The following is a 15,857-nucleotide window of genomic DNA, read 5'->3' as shown; positions in this document are numbered from 1 at the left end:
ATCTACTAGCATGCTAGCAGATACCCATAGAGTCTATAGGTATCTACTAGCATGCTAGCAGATACCCATAGACTTCCAGTCATTGCGCTAATGGTAGTTAGCATTTGCTCTAGCGCTAGTCAGAAACTTCTTTCAAACTGCACGCAGAGACATGCCAATGTTATCCAGGAGTTCATCTGACTCTGGGGAAGTAGATAACAACAGCCCTTTAAGAAAGTGCCTATTCAATCTACAGTACATGCTGGTGGTCTCGTTGTAAATCAGGGTGCTACTAGTCTCCTATAGAATCTTTTGTTTCCTAGCAACACTCTTATCTCATACCACATGAGAAATCAATCTTAACGGCTTAATCTGTACATTCATGGCGTTTTTTATTTTTTTATTTAAGGAAAATACAGTATAACGTCCAGTACTCTTTCATTTTCTCCACGGTAAATCAAAACCTGAAAATCAAAAGGGTAACGTCAAATATGTTGCAGCCTAATTCCAAGCCATCCAGTGTGATGACATGTGATTTATCACAATGTGTCGACATGTGGAATCACCAAAGGGAACGTTCACCAATCCATAGGACCTACATAATGTCAATACTGCTTTACAATGCCCTCTGATGAAATTACTACAACCAATGTTTTGTATTTTTATATTTTTTATTTTTTTTAGTCAATCATTCTGAAGAAGAGAAATGATGCTCACGTGTAAGTAACGTTTTGAACTATTGTGAAATGTTAATGATTTGAATTTTGAAAGTTTGGTCAGACCGATTGTGCCGTTTTCTGACTGTCTGTTGCTGATGTTGTGGTCTCTAAAAGGGAGAAGTTACGGGAAGTGAACGGTGAGCTGCAGAAGAAGAGTGCGTACATCGATGACTTGGAGCCCAAGTACACCGCTAGCTGTAAGTTATTAATTTAGTACTTCTCATTGAACTTGTTCATTTAAAATATATAATAATAATAATAATAAACGATAGTGGAAGAGCAGTAGAACTGTCTAGTAGAAGACCAATAGAACTCTGTAGTAGAAGACCAATAGAACTCTGTAGTAGAAGACCAATAGAACTCTGTAGTAGAAGACCAATAGAACTCTGTAGTAGAAGACCAATAGAACTCTGTAGTAGAAGACCAATAGAACTCTGTAGTAGACGACCAATAGAACTCTGTAGTAGAAGACCAATAGAACTCTGTAGTAGACGACCAATAGAACTCTGTAGTAGAAGACCAATAGAACTCTGTAGTAGAAGACCAATAGAACTCTGTAGTAGAAGACCAATAGAACTCTGTAGTAGACGACCAATAGAACTCTGTAGTAGAAGACCAATAGAACTCTATAGTAGACGACCAATAGAACTCTGTAGTAGAAGACCAATAGAACTCTCTAGTAGACGACCAATAGAACTCTGTAGTAGACGACCAATAGAACTCTCTAGTAGACGACCAATAGAACGCTGTAGTAGAAGACCAATAGAACTCTGTAGTAGAAGACCAATAGAACTCTGTAGTAGAAGACCAATAGAACTCTGTAGTAGAAGACCAATAGAACTCTGTAGTAGACGACCAATAGAACTCTGTAGTAGAAGACCAATAGAACTCTGTAGTAGAAGACCAATAGAACTCTGTAGTAGAAGACCAATAGAACTCTGTAGTAAAAGACCAATAGAACTCTGTAGTAAAAGACCAATAGAACTCTGTAGTAGAAGACCAATAGAACTCTATAGTAGACGACCAATAGAACTCTGTAGTAGAAGACCAATAGGACTCTCTAGTAGGCGCCCAATAGAACTCTGTAGTAGAAGACCAATAGAACTCTGTAGTAGAAGACCAATAGAACTCTGTAGTAGAAGACCAATAGAACTCTGTAGTAGAAGACCAATAGAACTCTGTAGTAGAAGACCAATAGAACTCTGTAGTAGAAGACCAATAGAACTCTCTAGTAGAAGACCAATAGAACTCTCTAGTAGAAGACCAATAGAACTCTCTAGTAGAAGACCAATAGAACTCTCTAGTAGAAGACCAATAGAACTCTGTAGTAGAAGACCAATAGATCTCTCTAGTAGAAGACCAATAGAACTCTGTAGTAGAAGACCAATAGAACTCTCTAGTAGAAGACCAATAGAACTCTCTAATAGAAGACCAATAGAACTCTCTAGTAGAAGACCAATAGAACTCTCTAGTAGAAGACCAATAGAACTCTGTAGTAGAAGACCAATAGAACTCTCTAGTAGAAGACCAATAGAACTCTATAGCAGAAGACCAATAGAACTCTCTAGCAGAAGACCAATAGAACTCTCTAGCAGAAGACCAATAGAACTCTGTAGTAGAAGACCAATAGAACTCTCTAGTAGAAGACCAATAGAACTCTATAGCAGAAGACCAATAGAACTCTCTAGTAGAAGACCAATAGAACTCTCTAGTAGAAGACCAATAGAACTCTCTAGTAGACGACCAATAGAACTCTATAGCAGAAGACCAATAGAACTCTGTAGTAGACGACCAATAGATCTCTTTAGTAGAAGACCAATAGAACTCTATAGCAGAAGACCAATAGAACTCTCTAGTAGAAGACCAATAGAACTCTCTAGTAGAAGACCAATAGAACTCTCTAGTAGAAGACCAATAGAACTCTCTAGTAGAAGACCAATAGAACTCTGTAGTAGAAGACCAATAGAACTCTCTAGTAGAAGACCAATAGAACTCTATAGCAGAAGACCAATAGAACTCTCTAGCAGAAGACCAATAGAACTCTGTAGTAGAAGACCAATAGAACTCTATAGCAGAAGACCAATAGAACTCTCTAGTAGAAGACCAATAGAACTCTCTAGTAGAAGACCAATAGAACTCTGTAGTAGACGACCAATAGAACTCTCTAGTAGACGACCAATAGATCTCTGTAGTAGACGACCAATAGAACTCTCTAGTAGACGACCAATAGATCTCTGTAGTAGACGACCAATAGAACTCTCTAGTAGACGACCAATAGATCTCTGTAGTAGAAGACCAATAGAACTCTCTAGTAGAAGACCAATAGAACTCTCTAGTAGAAGACCAATAGAACTCTCTAGTTGAAGACCAATAGAACTCTGTAGTAGACGACCAATAGATCTCTGTAGTAGAAGACCAATAGAACTCTAAACTATAGTAGACGACCAATAGAACTCTGTAGTAGACGACCAATAGAACTCTAAACTATAGTAGACGACCAATAGAACTCTGTAGTAGACGACCAATAGAACTCTAAACTATAGTAGAAGACCAATAGAACGCTAAACGATAGTAGACGACCAATAGAACTCTAAACTATAGTAGACGACCAATAGAACTCTGTAGTAGACGACCAATAGAACTCTAAACTATAGTAGAAGACCAATAGAACTCTGTAGTAGAAGACCAATAGAACTCTGTAGTAGAAGACCAATAGAACTCTGTAGTAGAAGACCAATAGAACTCTGTAGTAGAAGACCAATAGAACTCTCTAGTAGACGACCAATAGAACTCTGTAGTAGAAGACCAATAGAACTCTGTAGTAGAAGACCAATAGAACTCTGTAGTAGAAGACCAATAGAACTCTGTAGTAGAAGACCAATAGAACTCTGTAGTAGAAGACCAATAGAACTCTCTAGTAGACGACCAATAGAACTCTATAGCAGAAGACCAATAGAACTCTATATCAGAAGACCAATAGAACTCTATAGCAGAAGACCAATAGAACTCTAAACTATAGCAGAAGAACAATAGTACTCTATAGCAGAAGACCAATACAACTCTAAACTATAGCAGAAGAACAATAGTACTCTATAGTAGAAGACCAATAGAACTCTAAACTATAGTAGAAGACCAATAGAACTCTGTAGTAGAAGACCAATAGAACTCTGTAGTAGAAGACCAATAGAACTCTGTAGTAGAAGACCAATAGAACTCTCTAGTAGACGACCAATACAACTCTCTAGTAGACGACCAATAGAACTCTATAGTAGAAGACCAATAGAACTCTGTAGTAGAAGACCAATAGTACTCTGTAGTAGAAGACCAATACAACTCTAAACTATAGCAGAAGAACAATAGAACTCTGTAGTAGAAGACCAATAGAACTCTGTAGTAGAAGACCAATAGAACTCTCTAGTAGAAGACCAATAGAACTCTCTAGTAGAAGACCAATAGAACTCTGTAGTAGAAGACCAATAGAACTCTGTAGTAGAAGACCAATAGAACTCTGTAGTAGAAGACCAATAGAACTCTCTAGTAGACGACCAATAGAACTCTCTAGTAGACGACCAATAGAACTCTATAGTAGAAGACCAATAGAACTCTGTAGTAGAAGACCAATAGTACTCTGTAGTAGAAGACCAATACAACTCTAAACTATAGCAGAAGAACAATAGTACTCTATAGCAGAAGACCAATACAACTCTAAACTATAGCAGAAGAACAATAGTACTCTATAGTAGAAGACCAATAGAACTCTAAACTATAGTAGAAGACCAATAGAACTCTCTAGTAGACGACCAATAGAACTCTGTAGTAGACGACCAATAGAACTCTGTAGTAGAAGACCAATAGAACTCTCTAGTAGAAGACCAATAGAACTCTAAACTATAGTAGACGACCAATAGAACTCTGTAGTAGAAGACCAATATAACTCTGTAGCAGAAGACCAATAGAACTCTGTAGTAGAAGACCAATAGAACTCTGTAGCAGAAGACCAATAGAACTCTGTAGTAGACGACCAATAGAACTCTGTAGTAGGCGACCAATAGAACTCTGTAGTAGAAGACCAATAGAACTCTGTAGTAGACGACCAATAGAACTCTGTAGTAGAAGACCAATAGAACTCTGTAGTAGAAGACCAATAGAACTCTGTAGTAGAAGACCAATAGAACTCTCTAGTAGAAGACCAATAGAACTCTCTAGTAGAAGACCAATAGAACTCTCTAGTAGAAGACCAATAGAACTCTGTAGTAGAAGACCAATAGAACTCTGTAGTAGAAGACCAATAGAACTCTGTAGCAGAAGACCAATAGAACTCTGTAGTAGAAGACCAATAGAACTCTGTAGCAGAAGACCAATAGAACTCTGTAGTAGAAGACCAATAGAACTCTCTAGTAGAAGACCAATAGAACTCTCTAGTAGAAGACCAATAGAACTCTCTAGTAGACGACCAATAGATCTCTGTAGTAGAAGACCAATAGAACTCTCTAGTAGAAGACCAATAGAACTCTCTAGTAGAAGACCAATAGAACTCTCTAGCAGAAGACCAATAGAACTCTGTAGTAGACGACCAATAGAACTCTAAACTATAGTAGACGACCAATAGAACTCTGTAGTAGACGACCAATAGAACTCTAAACTATAGTAGACGACCAATAGAACTCTGTAGTAGACGACCAATAGAACTCTAAACTATAGTAGAAGACCAATAGAACTCTAAACGATAGTAGACGACCAATAGAACTCTAAACTATAGTAGACGACCAATAGAACTCTGTAGTAGACGACCAATAGAACTCTAAACTATAGTAGAAGACCAATAGAACTCTGTAGTAGAAGACCAATAGAACTCTGTAGTAGAAGACCAATAGAACTCTGTAGTAGAAGACCAATAGAACTCTGTAGTAGAAGACCAATAGAACTCTGTAGTAGAAGACCAATAGAACTCTCTAGTAGACGACCAATAGAACTCTATAGCAGAAGACCAATAGAACTCTATATCAGAAGACCAATAGAACTCTATAGCAGAAGACCAATACAACTCTAAACTATAGCAGAAGAACAATAGTACTCTATAGCAGAAGACCAATACAACTCTAAACTATAGTAGAAGACCAATAGAACTCTCTAGTAGACGACCAATAGAACTCTGTAGTAGAAGACCAATAGAACTCTGTAGTAGAAGACCAATAGAACTCTGTAGTAGAAGACCAATAGAACTCTGTAGTAGAAGACCAATAGAACTCTCTAGTAGACGACCAATAGAACTCTATAGCAGAAGACCAATAGAACTCTATATCAGAAGACCTATAGAACTCTATAGCAGAAGACCAATACAACTCTAAACTATAGCAGAAGAACAATAGTACTCTATAGCAGAAGACCAATACAACTCTAAACTATAGTAGAAGACCAATAGAACTCTCTAGTAGAAGACCAATAGAACTCTCTAGTAGAAGACCAATAGAACTCTCTAGTAGAAGACCAATAGAACTCTCTAGTAGAAGACCAATAGAACTCTCTAGTAGAAGACCAATAGAACTCTGTAGTAGAAGACCAATAGAACTCTGTAGTAGAAGACCAATAGAACTCTGTAGTAGAAGACCAATAGAACTCTGTAGTAGAAGACCAATAGAACTCTGTAGTAGAAGACCAATAGAACTCTCTAGTAGACGACCAATAGAACTCTATAGCAGAAGACCAATAGAACTCTATATCAGAAGACCAATAGAACTCTATAGCAGAAGACCAATAGAACTCTAAACTATAGCAGAAGAACAATAGTACTCTATAGCAGAAGACCAATACAACTCTAAACTATAGCAGAAGAACAATAGTACTCTATAGTAGAAGACCAATAGAACTCTAAACTATAGTAGAAGACCAATAGAACTCTAAACTATAGTAGAAGACCAATAGAACTCTCTAGTAGAAGACCAATAGAACTCTCTAGTAGAAGACCAATAGAACTCTCTAGTAGAAGACCAATAGAACTCTGTAGTAGAAGACCAATAGAACTCTGTAGTAGAAGACCAATAGAACTCTGTAGCAGAAGACCAATAGAACTCTGTAGTAGAAGACCAATAGAACTCTGTAGCAGAAGACCAATAGAACTCTGTAGTAGAAGACCAATAGAACTCTCTAGTAGAAGACCAATAGAACTCTCTAGTAGAAGACCAATAGAACTCTCTAGTAGACGACCAATAGATCTCTGTAGTAGAAGACCAATATAACTCTCTAGTAGAAGACCAATAGAACTCTCTAGTAGAAGACCAATAGAACTCTCTAGCAGAAGACCAATAGAACTCTGTAGTAGACGACCAATAGATCTCTGTAGTAGAAGACCAATAGAACTCTCTAGTAGAAGACCAATAGAACTCTGTAGTAGAAGACCAATAGAACTCTCTAGTAGAAGACCAATAGAACTCTATATCAGAAGACCAATAGAACTCTATATCAGAAGACCAATAGAACTCTATAGCAGAAGACCAATAGAACTCTAAACTATAGCAGAAGAACAATAGTACTCTATAGCAGAAGACCAATACAACTCTAAACTATAGCAGAAGAACAATAGTACTCTATAGTAGAAGACCAATAGAACTCTAAACTATAGTAGAAGACCAATAGAACTCTAAACTATAGTAGAAGACCAATAGAACTCTCTAGTAGAAGACCAATAGAACTCTCTAGTAGAAGACCAATAGAACTCTCTAGTAGAAGACCAATAGAACTCTGTAGTAGAAGACCAATAGAACTCTGTAGTAGAAGACCAATAGAACTCTGTAGCAGAAGACCAATAGAACTCTGTAGTAGAAGACCAATAGAACTCTGTAGCAGAAGACCAATAGAACTCTGTAGTAGAAGACCAATAGAACTCTCTAGTAGAAGACCAATAGAACTCTCTAGTAGAAGACCAATAGAACTCTCTAGTAGACGACCAATAGATCTCTGTAGTAGAAGACCAATATAACTCTCTAGTAGAAGACCAATAGAACTCTCTAGTAGAAGACCAATAGAACTCTCTAGCAGAAGACCAATAGAACTCTGTAGTAGACGACCAATAGATCTCTGTAGTAGAAGACCAATAGAACTCTCTAGTAGAAGACCAATAGAACTCTGTAGTAGAAGACCAATAGAACTCTCTAGTAGAAGACCAATAGAACTCTATATCAGAAGACCAATAGAACTCTATAGCAGAAGACCAATACAACTCTAAACTATAGCAGAAGAACAATAGTACTCTATAGCAGAAGACCAATACAACTCTAAACTATAGTAGAAGACCAATAGAACTCTCTAGTAGACGACCAATAGAACTCTGTAGTAGAAGACCAATAGAACTCTGTAGTAGAAGACCAATAGAACTCTGTAGTAGAAGACCAATAGAACTCTGTAGTAGAAGACCAATAGAACTCTGTAGTAGAAGACCAATAGAACTCTCTAGTAGACGACCAATAGAACTCTATAGCAGAAGACCAATAGAACTCTATATCAGAAGACCTATAGAACTCTATAGCAGAAGACCAATACAACTCTAAACTATAGCAGAAGAACAATAGTACTCTATAGCAGAAGACCAATACAACTCTAAACTATAGTAGAAGACCAATAGAACTCTCTAGTAGAAGACCAATAGAACTCTCTAGTAGAAGACCAATAGAACTCTCTAGTAGAAGACCAATAGAACTCTCTAGTAGAAGACCAATAGAACTCTGTAGTAGAAGACCAATAGAACTCTGTAGTAGAAGACCAATAGAACTCTGTAGTAGAAGACCAATAGAACTCTGTAGTAGAAGACCAATAGAACTCTCTAGTAGACGACCAATAGAACTCTATAGCAGAAGACCAATAGAACTCTATATCAGAAGACCAATAGAACTCTATAGCAGAAGACCAATAGAACTCTAAACTATAGCAGAAGAACAATAGTACTCTATAGCAGAAGACCAATACAACTCTAAACTATAGCAGAAGAACAATAGTACTCTATAGTAGAAGACCAATAGAACTCTAAACTATAGTAGAAGACCAATAGAACTCTAAACTATAGTAGAAGACCAATAGAACTCTCTAGTAGAAGACCAATAGAACTCTCTAGTAGAAGACCAATAGAACTCTCTAGTAGAAGACCAATAGAACTCTGTAGTAGAAGACCAATAGAACTCTGTAGTAGAAGACCAATAGAACTCTGTAGCAGAAGACCAATAGAACTCTGTAGTAGAAGACCAATAGAACTCTGTAGCAGAAGACCAATAGAACTCTGTAGTAGAAGACCAATAGAACTCTCTAGTAGAAGACCAATAGAACTCTCTAGTAGAAGACCAATAGAACTCTCTAGTAGACGACCAATAGATCTCTGTAGTAGAAGACCAATAGAACTCTCTAGTAGAAGACCAATAGAACTCTCTAGTAGAAGACCAATAGAACTCTCTAGCAGAAGACCAATAGAACTCTGTAGTAGACGACCAATAGATCTCTGTAGTAGAAGACCAATAGAACTCTCTAGTAGAAGACCAATAGAACTCTGTAGTAGAAGACCAATAGAACTCTCTAGTAGAAGACCAATAGAACTCTCTAGTAGAAGACCAATAGAACTCTGTAGTAGAAGACCAATAGAACTCTGTAGTAGACGACCAATAGAACTCTAAACTATAGTAGACGACCAATAGAACTCTGTAGTAGACGACCAATAGAACTCTAAACTATAGTAGACGACCAATAGAACTCTGTAGTAGACGACCAATAGAACTCTAAACTATAGTAGAAGACCAATAGAACTCTAAACGATAGTAGACGACCAATAGAACTCTAAACTATAGTAGACGACCAATAGAACTCTGTAGTAGACGACCAATAGAACTCTAAACTATAGTAGAAGACCAATAGAACTCTGTAGTAGAAGACCAATAGAACTCTGTAGTAGAAGACCAATAGAACTCTGTAGTAGAAGACCAATAGAACTCTGTAGTAGAAGACCAATAGAACTCTCTAGTAGACGACCAATAGAACTCTATAGCAGAAGACCAATAGAACTCTATATCAGAAGACCAATAGAACTCTATAGCAGAAGACCAATAGAACTCTAAACTATAGCAGAAGAACAATAGTACTCTATAGCAGAAGACCAATACAACTCTAAACTATAGCAGAAGAACAATAGTACTCTATAGTAGAAGACCAATAGAACTCTAAACTATAGTAGAAGACCAATAGAACTCTAAACTATAGAAGAAGACCAATAGAACTCTCTAGTAGAAGACCAATAGAACTCTCTAGTAGAAGACCAATAGAACTCTCTAGTAGAAGACCAATAGAACTCTGTAGTAGAAGACCAATAGAACTCTGTAGTAGAAGACCAATAGAACTCTCTAGTAGAAGACCAATAGAACTCTCTAGTAGAAGACCAATAGAACTCTCTAGTAGAAGACCAATAGAACTCTGTAGTAGAAGACCAATAGAACTCTGTAGTAGAAGACCAATAGAACTCTGTAGCAGAAGACCAATAGAACTCTGTAGTAGAAGACCAATAGAACTCTGTAGCAGAAGACCAATAGAACTCTGTAGTAGAAGACCAATAGAACTCTCTAGTAGAAGACCAATAGAACTCTCTAGTAGAAGACCAATAGAACTCTCTAGTAGACGACCAATAGATCTCTGTAGTAGAAGACCAATAGAACTCTCTAGTAGAAGACCAATAGAACTCTCTAGTAGAAGACCAATAGAACTCTCTAGCAGAAGACCAATAGAACTCTGTAGTAGACGACCAATAGATCTCTGTAGTAGAAGACCAATAGAACTCTCTAGTAGAAGACCAATAGAACTCTGTAGTAGAAGACCAATAGAACTCTCTAGTAGAAGACCAATAGAACTCTCTAGTAGAAGACCAATAGAACTCTGTAGTAGAAGACCAATAGAACTCTGTAGTAGACGACCAATAGAACTCTAAACTATAGTAGACGACCAATAGAACTCTGTAGTAGACGACCAATAGAACTCTAAACTATAGTAGACGACCAATAGAACTCTGTAGTAGACGACCAATAGAACTCTAAACTATAGTAGAAGACCAATAGAACTCTAAACGATAGTAGACGACCAATAGAACTCTAAACTATAGTAGACGACCAATAGAACTCTGTAGTAGACGACCAATAGAACTCTGTAGTAGAAGACCAATAGAACTCTAAACTATAGTAGAAGACCAATAGAACTCTAAACGATAGTAGACGACCAATAGAACTCTAAACTATAGTAGAAGACCAATAGAACTCTGTAGTAGAAGACCAATAGAACTCTGTAGTAGAAGACCAATAGAACTCTGTAGTAGAAGACCAATAGAACTCTGTAGTAGAAGACCAATAGAACTCTCTAGTAGACGACCAATAGAACTCTATAGCAGAAGACCAATAGAACTCTATATCAGAAGACCAATAGAACTCTATAGCAGAAGACCAATAGAACTCTAAACTATAGCAGAAGAACAATAGTACTCTATAGCAGAAGACCAATAAAACTCTAAACTATAGCAGAAGAACAATAGTACTCTATAGTAGAAGACCAATAGAACTCTAAACTATAGTAGAAGACCAATAGAACTCTAAACTATAGTAGAAGACCAATAGAACTCTCTAGTAGAAGACCAATAGAACTCTCTAGTAGAAGACCAATAGAACTCTCTAGTAGAAGACCAATAGAACTCTGTAGTAGAAGACCAATAGAACTCTGTAGTAGAAGACCAATAGAACTCTCTAGTAGAAGACCAATAGAACTCTCTAGTAGAAGACCAATAGAACTCTCTAGTAGAAGACCAATAGAACTCTGTAGTAGAAGACCAATAGAACTCTGTAGTAGAAGACCAATAGAACTCTGTAGCAGAAGACCAATAGAACTCTGTAGTAGAAGACCAATAGAACTCTGTAGCAGAAGACCAATAGAACTCTGTAGTAGAAGACCAATAGAACTCTCTAGTAGAAGACCAATAGAACTCTCTAGTAGAAGACCAATAGAACTCTCTAGTAGACGACCAATAGATCTCTGTAGTAGAAGACCAATAGAACTCTCTAGTAGAAGACCAATAGAACTCTCTAGTAGAAGACCAATAGAACTCTCTAGCAGAAGACCAATAGAACTCTGTAGTAGACGACCAATAGATCTCTGTAGTAGAAGACCAATAGAACTCTCTAGTAGAAGACCAATAGAACTCTGTAGTAGAAGACCAATAGAACTCTCTAGTAGAAGACCAATAGAACTCTCTAGTAGAAGACCAATAGAACTCTGTAGTAGAAGACCAATAGAACTCTGTAGTAGACGACCAATAGAACTCTAAACTATAGTAGACGACCAATAGAACTCTGTAGTAGACGACCAATAGAACTCTAAACTATAGTAGACGACCAATAGAACTCTGTAGTAGACGACCAATAGAACTCTAAACTATAGTAGACGACCAATAGAACTCTGTAGTAGACGACCAATAGAACTCTAAACTATAGTAGAAGACCAATAGAACTCTAAACGATAGTAGACGACCAATAGAACTCTAAACTATAGTAGACGACCAATAGAACTCTGTAGTAGACGACCAATAGAACTCTCTAGTAGAAGACCAATAGAACTCTGTAGTAGAAGACCAATAGAACTCTCTAGTAGAAGACCAATAGAACTCTGTAGTAGAAGACCAATAGAACTCTCTAGTAGACGACCAATAGAACTCTGTAGTAGAAGACCAATAGAACTCTGTAGTAGAAGACCAATAGAACTCTGTAGTAGAAGACCAATAGAACTCTGTAGTAGAAGACCAATAGAACTCTGTAGTAGAAGACCAATAGAACTCTCTAGTAGACGACCAATAGAACTCTATAGCAGAAGACCAATAGAACTCTATATCAGAAGACCAATACAACTCTAAACTATAGTAGAAGACCAATAGAACTCTCTAGTAGAAGACCAATAGAACTCTCTAGTAGAAGACCAATAGAACTCTCTAGTAGAAGACCAATAGAACTCTCTAGTAGAAGACCAATAGAACTCTGTAGTAGAAGACCAATAGAACTCTAAACTATAGCAGAAGAACAATAGTACTCTATAGCAGAAGACCAATACAACTCTAAACTATAGTAGAAGACCAATAGAACTCTCTAGTAGAAGACCAATAGAACTCTCTAGTAGAAGACCAATAGAACTCTCTAGCAGAAGACCAATACAACTCTAAACTATAGCAGAAGAACAATAGTACTCTATAGCAGAAGACCAATACAACTCTAAACTATAGTAGAAGACCAATAGAACTCTCTAGTAGAAGACCAATAGAACTCTCTAGTAGAAGACCAATAGAACTCTCTAGTAGAAGACCAATAGAACTCTCTAGTAGAAGACCAATAGAACTCTGTAGTAGAAGACCAATAGAACTCTGTAGTAGAAGACCAATAGAACTCTCTAGTAGACGACCAATAGAACTCTCTAGTAGAAGACCAATAGAACTCTCTAGTAGACGACCAATATAACTCTATAGCAGAAGACCAATAGAACTCTGTAGTAGAAGACCAATAGAACTCTGTAGTAGAAGACCAATAGAACTCTCTAGTAGACGACCAATAGAACTCTATAGCAGAAGACCAATAGAACTCTATATCAGAAGACCAATAGAACTCTAAACTATAGTAGAAGACCAATAGAACTCTAAACTATAGTAGAAGACCAATAGAACTCTGTAGTAGAAGACCAATAGTACTCTGTAGTAGAAGACCAATACAACTCTAAACTATAGCAGAAGAACAATAGTACTCTATAGCAGAAGACCAATACAACTCTAAACTATAGCAGAAGAACAATAGTACTCTATAGTAGAAGACCAATAGAACTCTAAACTATAGTAGAAGACCAATAGAACTCTAAACTATAGTAGAAGACCAATAGAACTCTGTAGTAGAAGACCAATAGTACTCTGTAGTAGAAGACCAATACAACTCTAAACTATAGCAGAAGAACAATAGTACTCTATAGCAGAAGACCAATACAACTCTAAACTATAGCAGAAGAACAATAGTACTCTATAGTAGAAGACCAATAGAACTCTAAACTATAGTAGAAGACCAATAGAACTCTCTAGTAGACGACCAATAGAACTCTGTAGTAGACGACCAATAGAACTCTGTAGTAGAAGACCAATAGAACTCTCTAGTAGAAGACCAATAGAACTCTAAACTATAGTAGACGACCAATAGAACTCTGTAGTAGAAGACCAATAGAACTCTGTAGCAGAAGACCAATAGAACTCTGTAGTAGACGACCAATAGAACTCTGTAGTAGACGACCAATAGAACTCTGTAGTAGGCGACCAATAGAACTCTGTAGTAGGCGACCAATAGAACTCTGTAGTAGAAGACCAATAGAACTCTGTAGCAGAAGACCAATAGAACTCTGTAGTAGAAGACCAATAGAACTCTGTAGTAGAAGACCAATAGAACTCTGTAGTAGACGACCAATAGAACTCTCTAGTAGAAGACCAATAGAACTCTGTAGTAGAAGACCAATAGAACTCTGTAGTAGAAGACCAATAGAACTCTGTAGCAGAAGACCAATAGAACTCTGTAGTAGAAGACCAATAGAACTCTGTAGCAGAAGACCAATAGAACTCTGTAGTAGAAGACCAATAGAACTCTGTAGTAGAAGACCAATAGAACTCTGTAGTAGAAGACCAATAGAACTCTCTAGTAGAAGACCAATAGAACTCTCTAGTAGAAGACCAATAGAACTCTGTAGTAGAAGACCAATAGAACTCTCTAGTAGAAGACCAATAGAACTCTGTAGTAGAAGACCAATAGAACTCTCTAGTAGAAGACCAATAGAACTCTCTAGTAGAAGACCAATAGAACTCTCTAGTAGAAGACCAATAGAACTCTGTAGTAGAAGACCAATAGAACTCTGTAGTAGAAGACCAATAGAACTCTGTAGTAGAAGACCAATAGAACTCTCTAGTAGACGACCAATAGAACTCTATAGCAGAAGACCAATAGAACTCTATATCAGAAGACCAATAGAACTCTATAGCAGAAGACCAATACAACTCTAAACTATAGCAGAAGAACAATAGTACTCTATAGCAGAAGACCAATACAACTCTAAACTATAGTAGAAGACCAATAGAACTCTAAACTATAGTAGAAGACCAATAGAACTCTCTAGTAGAAGACCAATAGAACTCTCTAGTAGAAGACCAATAGAACTCTCTAGTAGAAGACCAATAGAACTCTCTAGTAGAAGACCAATAGAACTCTGTAGTAGAAGACCAATAGAACTCTGTAGTAGAAGACCAATAGAACTCTGTAGTAGAAGACCAATAGAACTCTGTAGTAGAAGACCAATAGAACTCTCTAGTAGACGACCAATAGAACTCTATAGCAGAAGACCAATAGAACTCTATATCAGAAGACCAATAGAACTCTATATCAGAAGACCAATAGAACTCTATAGCAGAAGACCAATAGAACTCTAAACTATAGTAGAAGACCAATAGAACTCTGTAGTAGAAGACCAATAGTACTCTGTAGTAGAAGACCAATACAACTCTAAACTATAGCAGAAGAACAATAGTACTCTATAGCAGAAGACCAATACAACTCTAAACTATAGCAGAAGAACAATAGTACTCTATAGTAGAAGACCAATAGAACTCTAAACTATAGTAGAAGACCAATAGAACTCTAAACTATAGTAGAAGACCAATAGAACTCTGTAGTAGAAGACCAATAGTACTCTGTAGTAGAAGACCAATACAACTCTAAACTATAGCAGAAGAACAATAGTACTCTATAGCAGAAGACCAATACAACTCTAAACTATAGCAGAAGAACAATAGTACTCTATAGTAGAAGACCAATAGAACTCTAAACTATAGTAGAAGACCAATAGAACTCTCTAGTAGACGACCAATAGAACTCTGTAGTAGACGACCAATAGAACTCTGTAGTAGAAGACCAATAGAACTCTCTAGTAGAAGACCAATAGAACTCTAAACTATAGTAGACGACCAATAGAACTCTGTAGTAGAAGACCAATAGAACTCTGTAGCAGAAGACCAATAGAACTCTGTAGTAGACGACCAATAGAACTCTGTAGTAGGCGACCAATAGAACTCTGTAGTAGGCGACCAAT

The 15,857-nt window shown here is 37.1% G+C and overlaps 1 protein-coding gene across 3 annotated transcripts in view; it reads left to right on the top strand.

The window, feature by feature from the left end:
* Positions 1-15,857, top strand: part of LOC139544427 (protein Hook homolog 3-like) — a 94,104-nt gene that overhangs the window by 56,694 nt on the left and 21,553 nt on the right. For all 3 annotated transcript variants that reach the window (XR_011668870.1, XM_071351500.1, XM_071351499.1), the window contains 2 exons: positions 664-698; positions 813-895. Coding sequence is in view for 2 of the 3 variants with exons in the window: in XM_071351500.1 (XP_071207601.1) it covers positions 664-698; positions 813-895 (118 nt within the window). In the remaining variant the exon portion in view is untranslated. The remainder of the gene's footprint in view (positions 1-663; positions 699-812; positions 896-15,857) is intronic.

This window comes from Salvelinus alpinus, chromosome 18 (assembly GCF_045679555.1).
Source record: "Salvelinus alpinus chromosome 18, SLU_Salpinus.1, whole genome shotgun sequence".
In the NCBI taxonomy this organism is placed as follows: Eukaryota; Metazoa; Chordata; class Actinopteri; order Salmoniformes; family Salmonidae; genus Salvelinus; species Salvelinus alpinus.
This window is presented reverse-complemented; position numbering and strand designations above follow the sequence as displayed.